Raw genomic sequence first — 15,015 nt, 5'->3', positions numbered from 1 at the left:
AGTGGCTCACGCCTGTAATTCCAGCACTTTGGAGGCCAAGACGGGAGGACCACTTGAGCTCAGGAGTTTGAGACCGGCCTGGCCACCATGGTGAAACCTCGACTCTACAAAAAAATAAAATGCCAAAAGAATTAGCCGGGCGTGGTGGCATATGCCTGTGGTCCCAGCTACTTGGGAGGCTGAAGTGGGAGAATCACCTGAGCCCAGGAGGCTGCAGTTGCAGTGAGCTGATATTATGCCACTGAACTCCAGCCTGGGTGACAGGGTGAGACCCTGTCTCAAAAAAAAAAAAGAAAGAAAAGAAAAAAAAAGAATGAGCAAGCCTAGATCCCTGATGGTCATCTCAGCCCTGTCCTGCCTATGAGAAAGAATTAAACTTTGCTCCTGTTTTGGCCACTGTTACTTTGCATTTCAGTCACTCATCCTGATATATAAAATTAAAAAACTAAAAACAGGTTCTTTGTAACTATTTCTGTTGTGTACTAATCATCAATCGAGTCATGAATATAAAGAGCTCTTTTAAAAAATATGTTCAAACCACAATCTAATCCAAATATAAACAGACCATAAAACCGTGTGTGAATGTAGACCAATAGAATCAGAATATCAAGCCTAGTAACCAACACTAGAATTCAGAACAGTCAAGCTGAGTGTAACAGCACTAACTCTGTCAGATGAAGGGATGATTACCCTACCTGATGGTGAATTCCAGCAGCTCCTGGACTCCCTGAGGGTCCAGGTGCTGAAGACTATATACTCTTTCAAGGCTCTGCTGCAGGAACTGCTGGGAAGGATCCTCTTGAGATATGATGCTGGGAGAAACAGCTGATGACACTAGTTTTCTACCTGGTAACTAAGCAAACACAGTGGGATTATAGAGTCATTAAGCTTGGTGGCTCAGCTTTTGGTAACACACACACGAACACATAAAAGCACATTAAAAATGTGAGCTAAACAAAACAAAGGGGAAAAAAGGCTAGGAAATTCTATAAATAACATTTCTCCCCTTCCTCAGCAACATTGGGAGTTAAAGAGACAAAATGCACACATGGTCTACCCAGTACAGCCACAGCTGCCAGGAGAAAAACAGAAAGGTATAATATTTTCTATTGCTAACTGAAATAAATGGGCGAACCATAGGAAGGAGACTAAAAATTAAACTGTTACTTTTTTTTTTTTTTTAGACAGAGTTTCGCTATTGTTGCCCAGAGTGCAACGGTACCATCTCGGCTCACCGCAACCTCCGCCTCCCAGGTTCAAGCGATTCTCTTGCCTCCGCCTCCTGAGTAGCTGGGATTAGAGGTGCCTGCCCCCACACCCAGCTAATTTTGTATTTTTAGTAGAGACAGGGTTTCTCCATGTTGGTCAGGCTGGTCTCGAACTCCCGACCACAGGTGATCCGCCTGCCTCAGCCACCCAGAGTGCTGGGATTACAGGCGTGAGCCACTGCACCCGGCCACATTTATCTTTAAAACACTATCTTATCTTTCACTTGACGGAAGAGTAATGATTTATTCCCAAATAAATTTATATAGCATATAATTTTTTCATGAGAGTAATTTTTTTTTATTTTTGGCCTAGCCCTTCAGATATACTCATTCTTACTGTTAAAAGTGGTTACCTTTTAAGACGGATGGGGAGGAGACAGCAAAGAGTATTTCACTTTTCATTTTGTATCTACTTGTTTTTTGTTTTTTGGTTTTTTTGAGATGGAGTCTCGATCTGTCGCCAGGCTGGAGTGCAGTGGCGCAATCTTGGCTCATTGCAACCTCTGCCTCCTGGGTTCAAGCAATTCTCCTGCCACAGCTTCCTGAGTAGCTGAGACTACAGGTGCCCACCACCATGCCCAGTTAATTTTTGTATTTTTAGTAGAGATGAGGTTTCACCATGTTGGCCAGGCTGGTCATGAACTCCTGACCTCAGATGATCCACCTGCCTCAGCCTCCCAAAATGCTTAGATTACAGGCATGAGCCACCGCACCTGGCCTCATTTTGTATCTTCTATAAAGTTTAAATTTTCTAACCATATATATGTTCCTCTAAATAAACACATATTACTCCAAATAAAGTGATTTGGAGTCACCCAAGCAGGGATGAGTTAATGCAAATAGAGATTAGAAGAGTACCTGGGCCACAGCATTCACTAAGTGTTTGCTATTATTATTATGATCCATTTTTAAATTTTCTTCTATATATCTCTAGGTTTTAAAAATAGTAAAGGTTTTATTTTTAAAAAATAAGCACTTGTGGAGAATCGTGGCTTTATGTAACTGTTAAAATATAACAATTTAGGCCGGGTGTGGTGGCTCACGCCTGTAATCCCAGCACTTTGGGAGGCCAAGGCAGGCGGATCACGAGGTCAGGAGATCAAGACCATTCTGGCTAACACGGTGAAACCCCGTCTCTACTAAAAATACAAAAAATTAGCCAGGCATGGTGGCGGGCGCCTGTAGTCCCAACTACTCAGGAGGCTGAGGCAGGAGAATGGAGTGAACCCGAGAGGTGGAGCTTGCAGTGAGCCAAGATCGTGCCACTGCACTTCAGCCTGGGCGACAGAGCGAGACTCCATCTCAAAAAAACCAAAAAACAAAAAACAAGTAGATACAAAATGAAAAGTGAAATACTCTTTGCTCTCTCCTCCCCATCCATCTTAAAAGGTAACCACTTTTAACAGTAAGAATAAGTGTATCTGAAGGGCAAGGCCAAAAATAAAAAAAAATTATTCTCATGAAAAAATTATATGCTATATAAATTTATTTGGGAATAAATCATTACTCTTCCGTCAAGTGAAAGATAAGATAGTGTTTTAAAGATAAATGTGGCCGGGTGCAGTGGCTCACGCCTGTAATCCCAGCACTCTGGGTGGCTGAGGCAGGCGGATCACCTGTGATCAAGAGTTCGAGACCAGCCTGACGGAGTCTCAAAAAATAATAATAATAAAAATAAATACATAAATATAAATACATATATATATATAAAACGATTTAAATTCTTGATCTAAAATATAATCTATTGTTCCAGATTTCTTTCTTCTTGCCTAATATCTATAACACAGGGATACCAAAAAAAATGAATCATCTTAAAAGGTAAAGGATACAAAAGCAAAAGTATAAAACAATGGCAAAGAGCCCAAGAGAGAAAGAGAATGAATAAACAAGTTTTCAGAGAATATATGGACTGCTTTCTACTATTTAATAACCACAAAGCACAAAAAATAAAAAGCCAAAAACAAGCTGCACACAGTGGTGAGCACCTATAATCCCAGCGACTTGGGAGGCTGAGCCAGGAGGATGGCTTAAGCCCAGGAATTTGAGACCAGCCTGGGCAACATAACAAGACCCCCATCTCAAAGGAAAACATGAACAAAAATACCCCTGCCCCATGCAAAATAAAAACAAGGATAACAGATGTTTTCAACATACCCTCAAGGCAGGAACAAGATGAGAAAGACTGTCTCGGAGGTAGGCATAGTGCCTGAAGGTGTGATCTGAGAACAATGCTGGCATTGTTGGACAGGTTTTAGCAGCATTGAAAATAAGTACCAAAACTGCAATATCTGATAGATCACTGGGTTAAGTAAATTTGGAAGTATAAAAGGTTGGCCAGAATCTGGCACTCTCACTTTCCACCTCCAGAATCTCCATCAAGAGACTATGATTTTCTAATAATCAAAGAAATGCAAATACAAACAACAAAATACATTCCCCTACTCCACCCACACCCCCAATGACCAAAGGTTTTTAAAAATGCCAGAGACTGCCAAGAATACACAAAAATGGAAATGATTTTGCCTATAAAGTAAGCAACTATATTGCCTATCAAAGTACATACTGGCCAGGTGTGGTGGCTCACGCCTGTAATCCCAACACTTTGGGAGGCTGAGGCAGGTGGATCACTTGAGGTCAGGAGTTTGAGACTAGCCTGGGCAACATGGTAAAACCCCGTCTCTACTAAAAATACAAAAATTAGCTGGGAGTGGTGGCAGGCACCTATAATCCCAGCTACTTGGGAGGCTGAGGCAGGAGAATCATTTGAACCCAGGAGGTGGAAGTTGCAGTGAGCTGGGGTGGTGCCACTGCACTCCAGCCCAAGCAACAGGTTAGGAATTTGAGACCAGCCTGGCCAACATGGTGATATCCTGTCTCTACTAAAAATACAAAACTTAGCTGGGTGTGGTAGCGGGCGCCTATAATCCCAGCTACTCAGGAGACTGAGGCAGGAAAATTGCTTGAACCCGGGAGGCAGAGGTTTCAGTGAGTCGAGATCAGTACACTGCACTCCAGCCTGGGTAACAGAATAAGATTCTGTCTTCAAAAAAAAAAAAAAAAGGAAAGAAAAGAAAAGAAAACTCAGACCACCCTAGCTACACTGCAGAAGAAGCCAAAGCTGCCTGCCAATACATCAGGGCCCATCCTAAGCACAGAGGATACAAGCTGGATCATCCATGTCTGGTTCAGCTGTGTCAAAAAATGGGTGGGTGCTCAGAAGCTCTGGCACCAAGGGAAGAACCAGAGTTGGATGCCGACTTCCCAGAAACTTCAAGCACCTGAAGCAAACAAACAAGAATGCACATCAACAAATTAGTAAAGTTAGTCCTTTGAAAAGTATTAGGAACTGGAATCAGAAAACCTGAACTGGAATTGGAAATTCTCAACCATATACTTTTGCTAACTCTGTGACTTCAGATAAGTCACCCAGTTATTCTGGAACTCGGTTAATTCATCTAAAAAAACTGGTTATTATAAAGATAAAAGAACTGGTTATTTAACCAACAGCCATTTCCCCCATCTTTCTTCCTGGGAGAGCCCTGATTTTACTCAGGTATCAGGCAGGCAGCAAAGTGCTCGGAAAAGGCAGGTCCAGCCCAAGAGCTGAACCACTATTGGTCTAAACCCATCGTGGCAATCCCATTCCCATTTTCCAGTGACTGGTTTGCTGGTAGGCAAGTAAGCCAGTTCTAGACAATGGAGCATGAGAGTATGTTGGCTGGGGAGCTTCTCAGGGATGTTTTTGCAAATCAAAAGAGCAATGCATGAAAGGGAATGACCCTTCCTTTCTGTCTTGAGATATTATCTTATGAGGCAGCCATCTTACAACTACCAGAAGAAAGCCGGCCGGGCGTGGTGGCTCACACCTATAATCCCAACACTTTGCGAGGCCAAGGTGGGTGGATCAGGAGGTCAAGAGATCAAGACCATCCTGGCCAACATGGTGAAACCCCATCTCTACTAAAAATACAAAAATTATCTGGGCATGGTGGCACGGGCCTGTAGTCCCAGCTACTCGGGAGGCTGAGGCAGGAGAATCGCTTGAACCTGGGAGGCGGAGATTGCAGTGAGCCGATATTATGCCAGTGCACTCCACCTTGGCGATAAACAGAGAATCTGTCTCAAAAAAAAAAAAAAAAAAAAAGCCAAGAGAACTGCAGAGAAACCAAAGAGAGCCCTGGTAACCTGTTGAATGACCAATCCTGAAACCAACCTTCTGACTTCCTGTTATGAAAAAACAGACTTATTGGCTAAGACATTTTTAATCAGATTGTCTTTTTTATCTGTGGGCAAAAACATTCTAATTGATATCCTGGGTGAAGTCCTGAAATCACAGATCTGTCTGAAACTAAGTAGCCTTATGCAAGTAAATTTTTTCATCTATAAAATGAGATTAAAAGTCATTACTTCATAGAATTGCTATAAGCATTAACTAACATAAAGTACTTAGCAAAGTGTCTCACATAATAAGAACTCAATGTTAGCTATTATAACTACATGAAGGCCCTTTATAAACTATAAGGAACTATACAAGCAAGGTAATTATATATTTTTATTATTGTTTATGGGTTTTATTTTTTTGAGACAGAGTCTTGCTCTGTTGTCCAGGCTGGCATGCAGTGGCACAATCTCGGCTCACTGCAACCTCTGCTTCCAGTGTTCAAGCGATTCTCCTACCTTCGCCTCCCGAGTAGCTGGGATTACAGGCATGTGCCACTACGCCCGGCAGATTTTTGCATTTTTAGTAGAGATGAGGTTTCACCATGTTGGCCAGGCTGGTCTTGAACTCCTGACCTCAGGTGATCCACCCGCCCCGGCCTCCCAAAGTGCTGGGATTATAGGCGTGAGCCACTGCACCCGACCAATTTAGTGCACCTTCTAAACCAGAACTTAATGAATAAAAAATAATAAGGCCGGGCGCAGTGGCTCATGCCTGTAATCCCAGCACTTTGGTAGGTCAGGGCAGGTGGATCACCTGAGGTCAGGAGTTCAAGACCAGCCTAACCAACATGGTAAAACCCCATCTCTACTAAAAAAATACAAAAATTAGCTGGGTATGGTGGCGTGCACCTATAATCCCAGTTACTCGAGAGGCTGAGGCAGGAGAATCACTTGAACCCAGGGGGCAGAAGTTGCAGTGAGCTGAGATCATGCCACTGCATTCTAGTCAGGGTGACAGAGCGAGACTCCGTCTCAAAAAAAAAACATATCAAAACAAAACACTATATAGGAGAAAGAGGAAATCTAATTAATTTATTTCTATACTTCTAACAGCTACCACAAGGGTTGGTGCACAGTCAGCACACAGCAGGCACATAATATTTGCTAGGTGGATAGATGCACAAATTAGCAAGTAATCTAAAATGTGATACTCAGCTTAGGAATCAGATTCCTGAGAGTTCAGTTAAGTTGAATCAGGTTTCTAAAGTAAAGGCAAAATTCAGGGCCACACTATCCTCAATCTATAAGGATGGAACAAATGTCAGCATTGTACATTTACCACCTTATGGGACTCAGTGAGTAAATGGGTAAAAAAGTCATTACTTCCATATGGAGTCCCTATCAGTAGGGTACTTGGTTAAATTTTTCAGCAGCTCCACCAATGCAAGATGAATCCCTTCTTTGGTTGAAACATTAGTACAGCATAAGAGTTCATGAAGAGCCTCTCGAATATCTCTGGATGAATCCTTTAAAAGAAAGTAATAATAATAGTAGTTACTGTTGGTTAGCAGACTCAGCCTCTATCTACCAACTCCTTCTCCCCAGCCCCCTTCCCATCTAGGGTGGCCATGCAACAAAGTATGTGGAAGTCTTTTGGCTGAAATTCCTGAAATATCTTTCATTTTATTGATAAAGGATCAGAGGCAGTAGCTTTGACCCCTTTGTTCTTTAACCTTCCTTTTCCATCCTATCTGGAACTCAATCATGATGCTGAAGGTACAAGAGCCTTTTTGCAACTAGGAAAAAAGACAGGCTAAGAAGAAAGGCTAAGAGAGAGGCTGGGAATGGCCAGTTAGCAGAACACTCAGAACACACACACTTATTAAGTTTGCCATCTTATACAGGCATAGTTTGTGGCATCCCAAAACAATTACAACAGTAACATCAAAGATCATTGATCACAGATCACTGTAACAGATGTAATAATGCAAAAGTTCAAAATATTGCAAGAATTACCAAAATGTGACACAGACATAAAGTGAGCACATGCTATTGGAAAAATGGCACCGATAGACTTGCTCAATGCATGGTTGCTGCAATCTCTCAATTTATTAAAAAAACACAATATCTGCAAAGCCCAATAAAGAGAAGTATACCTGTATGTGTTAAATGGAGGAGTGAAGGAAAGAGTCAATCTATCTGATGTGAATTTCAAGATTTCAAGAATGAGAAATACTAAAAGAGAGGCAAATCGAAATGTCACTCCTATCCATAAAATTCTGCAACAGTTTTCCATAATGTTAGAATAAAATCCAAACATCTTAAAATGGCCTACAAGGCTCTCCACCTGTCCCTAATCCCCTCTCAGACTTCATCTCATGCCACATTTCTACTTTCTCACTATGGTTCACTCCTACTGGCTTTCCCTCTATTCTGCAAACACAACAAAGCTCACCTGTGTTTTAGAGCCTTCCCACTAGCTGTTGCCTCTACCTGAAGTTATTCTCCCAGTCTTCACATAGCTAGCTTCTGTTTATCATTCAAGACTCAACTTGAACATCATCTCCTCAGAAAGTCTTTACTAACCACTCAAATTACAGTGAAATTCCCCATTCCTCCATCATACTGTGTATCTTCTGCATAACATTTATCACCACCTGAAATAATTTTGTTTGTTTACTCCACCTCTCTTTAGAATGTAAGTTTTATGACAGCAGGGATCCTGTCTGTTTTGATACCCCTACATTTCTAATACATAGACAGTGCTTGTTGAATAAAGAAGTGAATTTTTCTAGGCAGGGTAGGATCTTGACATAGCAGGAAAAAAAAAAAGCAAATTCCAGCTGGAAGGGTCAGCAAGGTAAGGCTCAAAGCAATGAAGCACAGTGACACAGAAAATATAAGGGAGCAGTCAGTGCACAGCAGGGTGGAAGAATAGTCTACTGTAAGTTTATATGGGTCTGAACTCCTGAAAAGAATTAAAAGGCAAGGATTCTTTGTGAGTTATATACATAAGTACTCACAAATAAGCATACCTGTGAACAATTCTGTACATCAAAACATAGCTTGGAACATAGCTCAGCTACTCAGCAAACACTTACCGAGCACCTAATTGTGCCAGACACTGCTGCAAGACACTGGTAATAAAAAAATGAAGAGTCGGCCAGGCACGGTGGCTCAGACCATAATCCCAGCACTTTGGGAGGCCAAGGTGGGCGGATCACTTGAGGTCAGGAGTTCGAGACCAGCCTGGCCAATATGGTGAAACACCATCTCTACTAAAAAAAAAAAAATACAAAAATTAGGGTTGTGGTGCATGCCTGTAATCCCAGCTACTCGGCAGACTGAGGCAGGAGAATTGCTTGAACCCAGGAGGTGAAGGTTGCAGTAAGCCAAGATCGCACCACTGCACTCCAGCCTGGGGGACAGAGCGAGACTCAGACTAAAAAAAAAAAAAGGGAAAGGAAAGGAAAGGAAAACAAAAGAGAAAAGTCAAGACACCTTGAGGAGCTCACAGTCTCATGAAATAGAGAATTACTGAAAAATGCTAGAGCAGTATACACAGGGTGCTACGGGAATAGAGAGATGGCATTTAGCCCACCCAGGGCTGGGAGTAACAGTTAGGGAAGACTTTCTGGATATGTTACCTAATATAGGCTGTGGGAATAAGTGGACGTCTCCTGGGTTAAAGTGGCAATTTTGCAAACTGAGGGGGAAAATTACATTGAAGGTAAAATTGTGAGGAAAAGCAATATGTGTAAGAAAGTGACTTCAGCATAAAGTTCAAGATGAGGAATGGTGGAAAAGAAAGCTAAAAAGGAAAGGAGTGGCTAGGCTATGTATGAGGCCACCCATGAAGAACCACACATAGAATGTAAACTTATTTTTAGGAAAAAATACATGAAAAAATTATAAAGATTTATAATTCAGGAAAAATCTTAGTAGAAGTGCTAAGCAGCTGAGAGAATGGTAGGGACCTTCAAAACCAAAGCACCAGCTATTCTTTAAAGTACACAGTAGAAATCTGTTACAAGTGTTCTAAAAACTAAGTACCTAATTACTATCCCTTTCATATCTGAACCCCATCTTCCCCAAAAAAGGAAACCAGAGGCCAAACCCCATTTATGAATACTCTGAAGAACTTCAGTAGTTGCAATTAAAATCCAGACATTTTAGAAAAATAATACAAGAACCACCTAGAGCTGTACAGCCTGGGAAGCAACTCTGTGTTTACATTCTGGTTCAGCCACTAACTTAGACAACTTATTTTTTTCTCTATAAAATTCCCAGGGCAGAATGAATCAATCCCTAAGAGCACTTGCTGCTATAGCAGCCTATGATTCACTACAAGAATAAAATCAAATTAAAGGTTGAAAAGAACTCTTCATTATTTAGCCCCTACCTTATCTATAGCCACTTCCTCCACTCTTCCATCTCTTCAACTCTACGCTATCATTATAATAAACTCTTTTTAGTTCCTTGAATATATCATATTCTGTCTTATCTCTGCATCTTTAGACATTGCTCCCTCTGTCTGGTACCCTTTCATCCTACCACCAGTGTCACTTATCCTTTAAAAAAGATGCACTTCAGCTTGAGTGACAGAGTGAGACCCTGTCTCAAAAGAAGAAGGGAAAAAAAAGCCTAGTTAAGTCCTAATCCTCCTTCAAGTGTCCACTACAGCACTTCCTCCTTCTTCCCAACCTCACCTCAGCCAATACAGGTTAGACATTATGTATTCCCTAGGCATCCTATCCTTTCTTGATCACAGAAACACCAAGCTTATTCAAATTTCCTGTTTCACAGTCAATTTCTTCCATCTTAGGGGAGGGGTATGGTGAGAAAACAGAACTGTACTGCCTGATATACTGTTCTGTCACCAATGCCTAGCACAATATCTGATTTTAATAGGGGGGGTGAGGGATGAAGAAATGAGTAACAAAATAGAAACACTTACCTCTAGCACAGCCAGGACAGTGTCAAGCTGATCTTCTCGGAGGGTGATGTTGTTAGAGATTTTTCTCATGGTATGTATGGACTGCAGACGTACTTCCTCAATTTCATCGTTGAACATGTCAACTAGGAAATCAAGGCACTTCTCAGCAAAAGAGGGTGACGACTGGGCCAACATGCAGAGGGCCTCCACAGCAGCAATACGAACCTCTAGAAAAAAGAACAAATAAAATTGCACATCAGGCTGGGCACAGTGGCTCACGCCTGTAATCCCAACACTTTGGGAGGCCAAGGTAGGCAGATCACTTGAGCCCGCCTATGCGACGTGGTAAAACTCTGTTTCTACCAAAAATATTAAAAAATTAGCTGGGTGTGGTAGTGTGTGCCTGTTGTCTCAGCTACTTGGGAGGCTGAGATGGGAGGATCACTTGAGCCTGGGAGGCAGAAACTACAGTGAGCCAAGGTTGTGCCACTGCACTCCAGCCTGGTGACAGAACGAGACCCTATCTCAAAACAAAACACAAAAAAACAAATTAGCCAAGTGTGGTGGCACACGCCTATAGTTCCATCTACTTGGGAGGCTGAGGAAGGAAGATCACTTGTGCCCAGGAGTTTGAGGCTGCAGTGAGCCATGATCGTGCCACTACACTCCATCCTAGTGACAGAGTGGGCCCCTGTGTCAAAAAAAAAAAAAAAAACCTCCAAAAACAAAAAACAAAAACTGCCCATCAGCCAGGTGCAGTGCCATACACCAAAGTCCCAGCTACTCAGGAAGCTAAGGTGGGAGGATCATTTGAGCTCAGGAGTTCAAGGCCGGCCTGAGCAACACACTGAAGCCCCATATTTTATATATATATATAAAGTAACTCATATCAAATTAAGAGCCATGGGAAAAGTCCAAGATGGATTCCTTCTCCTTCAGGCTGTCTTCTATTCTCTACTCCTCTCATTCTATAAACTCTCCCTGGGAGATCTCTATGCCCACAGTTTCACGTACCACCCACCTTAACGTCGATCTAAGAACATGGACTTTAGTATCACAAGGACTATGGCTTAAATCTGACTCCACATATGTGTGATGAAGTCACATGTCTGTCTACATTAACTTCTTGAAAATTAAATTGTCTTACTTATCTCAGTATTCCGACCACAGTACTTTTTAAAAAGTCAGTTAGTAAATAATGTTATCATTATTATTAAGATTAAAGTAGACTAAACATCATTGTTCCAATTTTAGAGGTAAGATTCAGCAACGTGGATTAACTTGCCTCAAAGTGAATGAGGGCAGGAATAGGACCAATACTCAGGTCTGTTGATTGTAGGCTAAAATCATATAGTGGTTAAGGATACATGCTTGGAATGGTAGAGGTCTCAGAGCAAACTGTAGTGAATGATCCCTCCACTAAGTTGGAGGGTGATCTTGAATAAGTAACTCAACTTCCTGGCACCTCAAATTTCTTACCTGGTAAATGGAGATAATACTCATTTCCTTACAGAGTTGTTAGGACTAAATGAGATAATACAGGTAAAGCCCAGAGGGACCCTGCCTGGCATATTTTAAGGGCTCAATAAGTATCACCTAGGGTATAGGTTTGGGTTCTGTAAGCACCCTGAAAACAGAGGCATGTTTTCGACCCCTTGGCATGCTCAGAACATGAAAGCAATAAAGCCACTGATCTGAGGAAGCCCTTTCTTCATTCACTAATAAGTGGGTCCTGAACATGTACTATATGCTAGGTGCAGTACTAAGGGCTAGGATACAAAGATGAGAAATGAGTAAGACACAGAAAATGCTCAAAAGACTTCCACACATGGTTGTTTTTTTCTAGTGATTCCCATATGCTTCTGTAACAAAATGGACTATTTCAAAACAAAACAAAACAAAAAGCACCTAAAGTTGTGGTTAAAACTCACAAACACAATTTCCTCTTTGTATAACGAAAGGTTTTATAGATATGTTAAAAGTGGAGTTACTACATTAAAGACAGATGATTCAGGTTTTTCTTGGTAGTTATGAATTCCTCCTTTTCATCAGAAGAGAACAATTTTCTTCACATCACAATAATATAATTTAAACATGAAATTACCAATTATAAGGCAAGCTAGAGATAAACCCAAACATGTTAAGTGCTGGCTCTTCCTCCTAGAATTTTATCCATTACACCACACTGACTCATATGTAACCTTTGCAAGTCCACCAAGGCAATCAGGAAGGAACTTCTGATCAGAAAGAGATAATCAGTGTGACCTCAGCTGATACACTTCCAAGTAGAAGCAAAGAAATGTGGTATTTTACTTTGCCTGAACAGCCAGACTATAAGCAAGAAAATTGAAATTTTCCACTGAACTTTTTGGAATGTTGAAAATATGTCGGCCAGGCATGTCACGCTTGTAATCCCAGCACTTTGAGAGGCCAAGGCGGAGGATCACTTGAGCCCAGGAGTTCAACACCAGCCTGGGCAACACAGTGAGACCCCATCTCTATAAAAAAAGTTAATTAAAAATAAATAAATAATATGTCACAGACTCCCTATGGTTACAGAGCAGAGAAAAGGAACCTACTATACTATATTTTTAAAAAGACTGATCCTTAGCATCTGCCCGTGTATAATTGGGTCCAGACTTAGCTACCTATTAGGTTTGTACTTAGTACTAAAGATACAAAGATGAACAAAAGCAAGACTATCCCCCAGGCTTACAAACAAGAACAGTTAATTGCATTACAAAGTGATGACTGTTGCCATGGAAAAGCACAGGGAATGTAAGAAAATGCATATGAAGAAATATAGCCCAATCAATGGGATCAGAGGTGGCTTTCTATAATACGTGATCCCTAAAAACAATAACTAAAAGAGCTGCTAAGCCAAAAGAAAGAAAAAGGCCTTTCTAGAAGAAAAGCTGCATGCACAAAATCTCAAAAAGGAGGGAGAAGATGGATAAATTAGAGGACTAGAAGTATGTTGAGCCACTATACTAGAGTGAACAGCCAGTGAAATAAGGCTCCATTTCATTTCCAGCAATGCACCCCTAAAACCCAAATTTACCCAGAATTGTATAAATGTGATAAAATTAGAAAGCTGTCATACCTGATACCTGGTTATGGTATACTCACTTTTTAAACTTAAGTTAATTTGATTACATCTTAATAACATTTGTAACATGAAGGATAAATCCTTGAGGAGATGGATACCTATTCTATATGATGTGATTATTTCATTTTTCATGCCTGTATCAAAACATCTCATGTACCCCTTAAATATATATATATACTAGTATGGAACCAAAAAAGGGCCCGCATAGCCAAGACAATTCTAAGCAAAAAGAACAAAGCTGGAGGCCTCACGCTACCTGACTTCAAACTATACTACAAGGCTACAGTAACCAAAACAGCATAGTACTGGTACCAAAACAGATATATAGACCAATGGAACAGAATAGAGGCCTCAGAAATAACACCACACATCTACAACCATCTGATCTTTAACAAACTTGACAAAAACAACCAACGGGGAAAGGATTCCCTATTTAATAAATGGTGTTGGGAAAACTGGCTAGCCATATGCAGAAAACTGAAACTGGATCCCTTCCTTACACTTTATACAAAAATTAACTCAAGATGGATTAAAGATTTAAACGTAAGACCTAAAACCATAAAAACCCTAGAAGAAAACCTACGCAATACCATTCAGGACACAGGCATGGGCAAAGACTTCATGACTAAAACACCAAAAGCAATGGCAATGAAGCCAAAATTGACAAATGGGATCTAATTAAACTAAAGAGCTTCTGCACAGCAAAAGAAACTACCATCAGAGTGAACAGGCAACCTAAGAATGGAAGAAAATGTTTGTAATCTATCCATCTGACAAAGAGCTAATATCCAGAATCTACAAGGAACTTAAACAAATTTACAAAAAAAAACCCACAAACTATGACCCCATCAAAAAGTGGGTGAAGGATATGAACAGACACTTCTCAAAAGAAGACATTTATGTGACCAACAAACATATGAAAAAAAGCTCATCATCACTGGTCATTAGAGAAATGCAAATCAAAACCACAATGAGATACCATCTCACACCAGTTAGAATGGCGATCATTAAAAAGTCAGGAAACAACAGATGCTGGCGAAGATGTGGAGAAACAGGAACACTTTTACACTGTTGGTGGGAGTATAAATTAGTTCAGCCATTGCGGAAGACAGTGTGGCGATTCCTCAAGGATCTAGAACCAGAAATACCATTTGACCCAGCAATTCCATTACTGGGCATACACCCAAAGGATTATAAATCATTCTACTATAAAAACACATGCGGCCGGGCGCGGTGGCTCACGCTTGTAATCCCAGCACTTTGGGAGGCCGAGGCGGGCGGATCACAAGGTCAGAAGATTGAGACCACGGTGAAACCCCGTCTCTACTAAAAATACAAAAAATTAGCCGGGCGTGGTGGTGGGCGCCTGTAGTCCCAGCTACTTGGAGAGGCTAAGGCAGGAGAATGGCGTGAACCCGGGAGGCGGAGCTTGCAGTGAGCCGAGATTGTGCCACTGCACTCCAGCCTGGGCGACAGAGCGAGACTCCGTCTCAAAAAAACAACAACAACAACAAAAAAACACATGCACACGTATGTTTATT

General features: G+C 41.2%; 1 protein-coding gene across 3 annotated transcripts in view; it reads right to left on the bottom strand.

Annotated features, from left to right (window-relative positions):
- Positions 1-15,015, bottom strand: part of INTS4 (integrator complex subunit 4) — a 127,428-nt gene that overhangs the window by 41,147 nt on the left and 71,266 nt on the right. For all 3 annotated transcript variants that reach the window (XR_004033592.1, XM_003254669.1, XM_030828890.1), the window contains exons 11-15: positions 10,387-10,592; positions 6,813-6,955; positions 4,431-4,546; positions 3,423-3,556; positions 696-853 (exon numbers count right to left, since the gene is read on the bottom strand). Coding sequence is in view for 2 of the 3 variants with exons in the window: in XM_003254669.1 (XP_003254717.1) it covers positions 696-853; positions 3,423-3,556; positions 4,431-4,546; positions 6,813-6,955; positions 10,387-10,592 (757 nt within the window). In the remaining variant the exon portion in view is untranslated. The remainder of the gene's footprint in view (positions 1-695; positions 854-3,422; positions 3,557-4,430; positions 4,547-6,812; positions 6,956-10,386; positions 10,593-15,015) is intronic.

Source organism: Nomascus leucogenys, chromosome 15 (assembly GCF_006542625.1).
Source record: "Nomascus leucogenys isolate Asia chromosome 15, Asia_NLE_v1, whole genome shotgun sequence".
NCBI lineage: Eukaryota > Metazoa > Chordata > Mammalia > Primates > Hylobatidae > Nomascus > Nomascus leucogenys.
The sequence above is the reverse complement of the archived record's forward strand: the minus strand, read 5'-3'. Positions and strand labels throughout refer to the sequence as shown.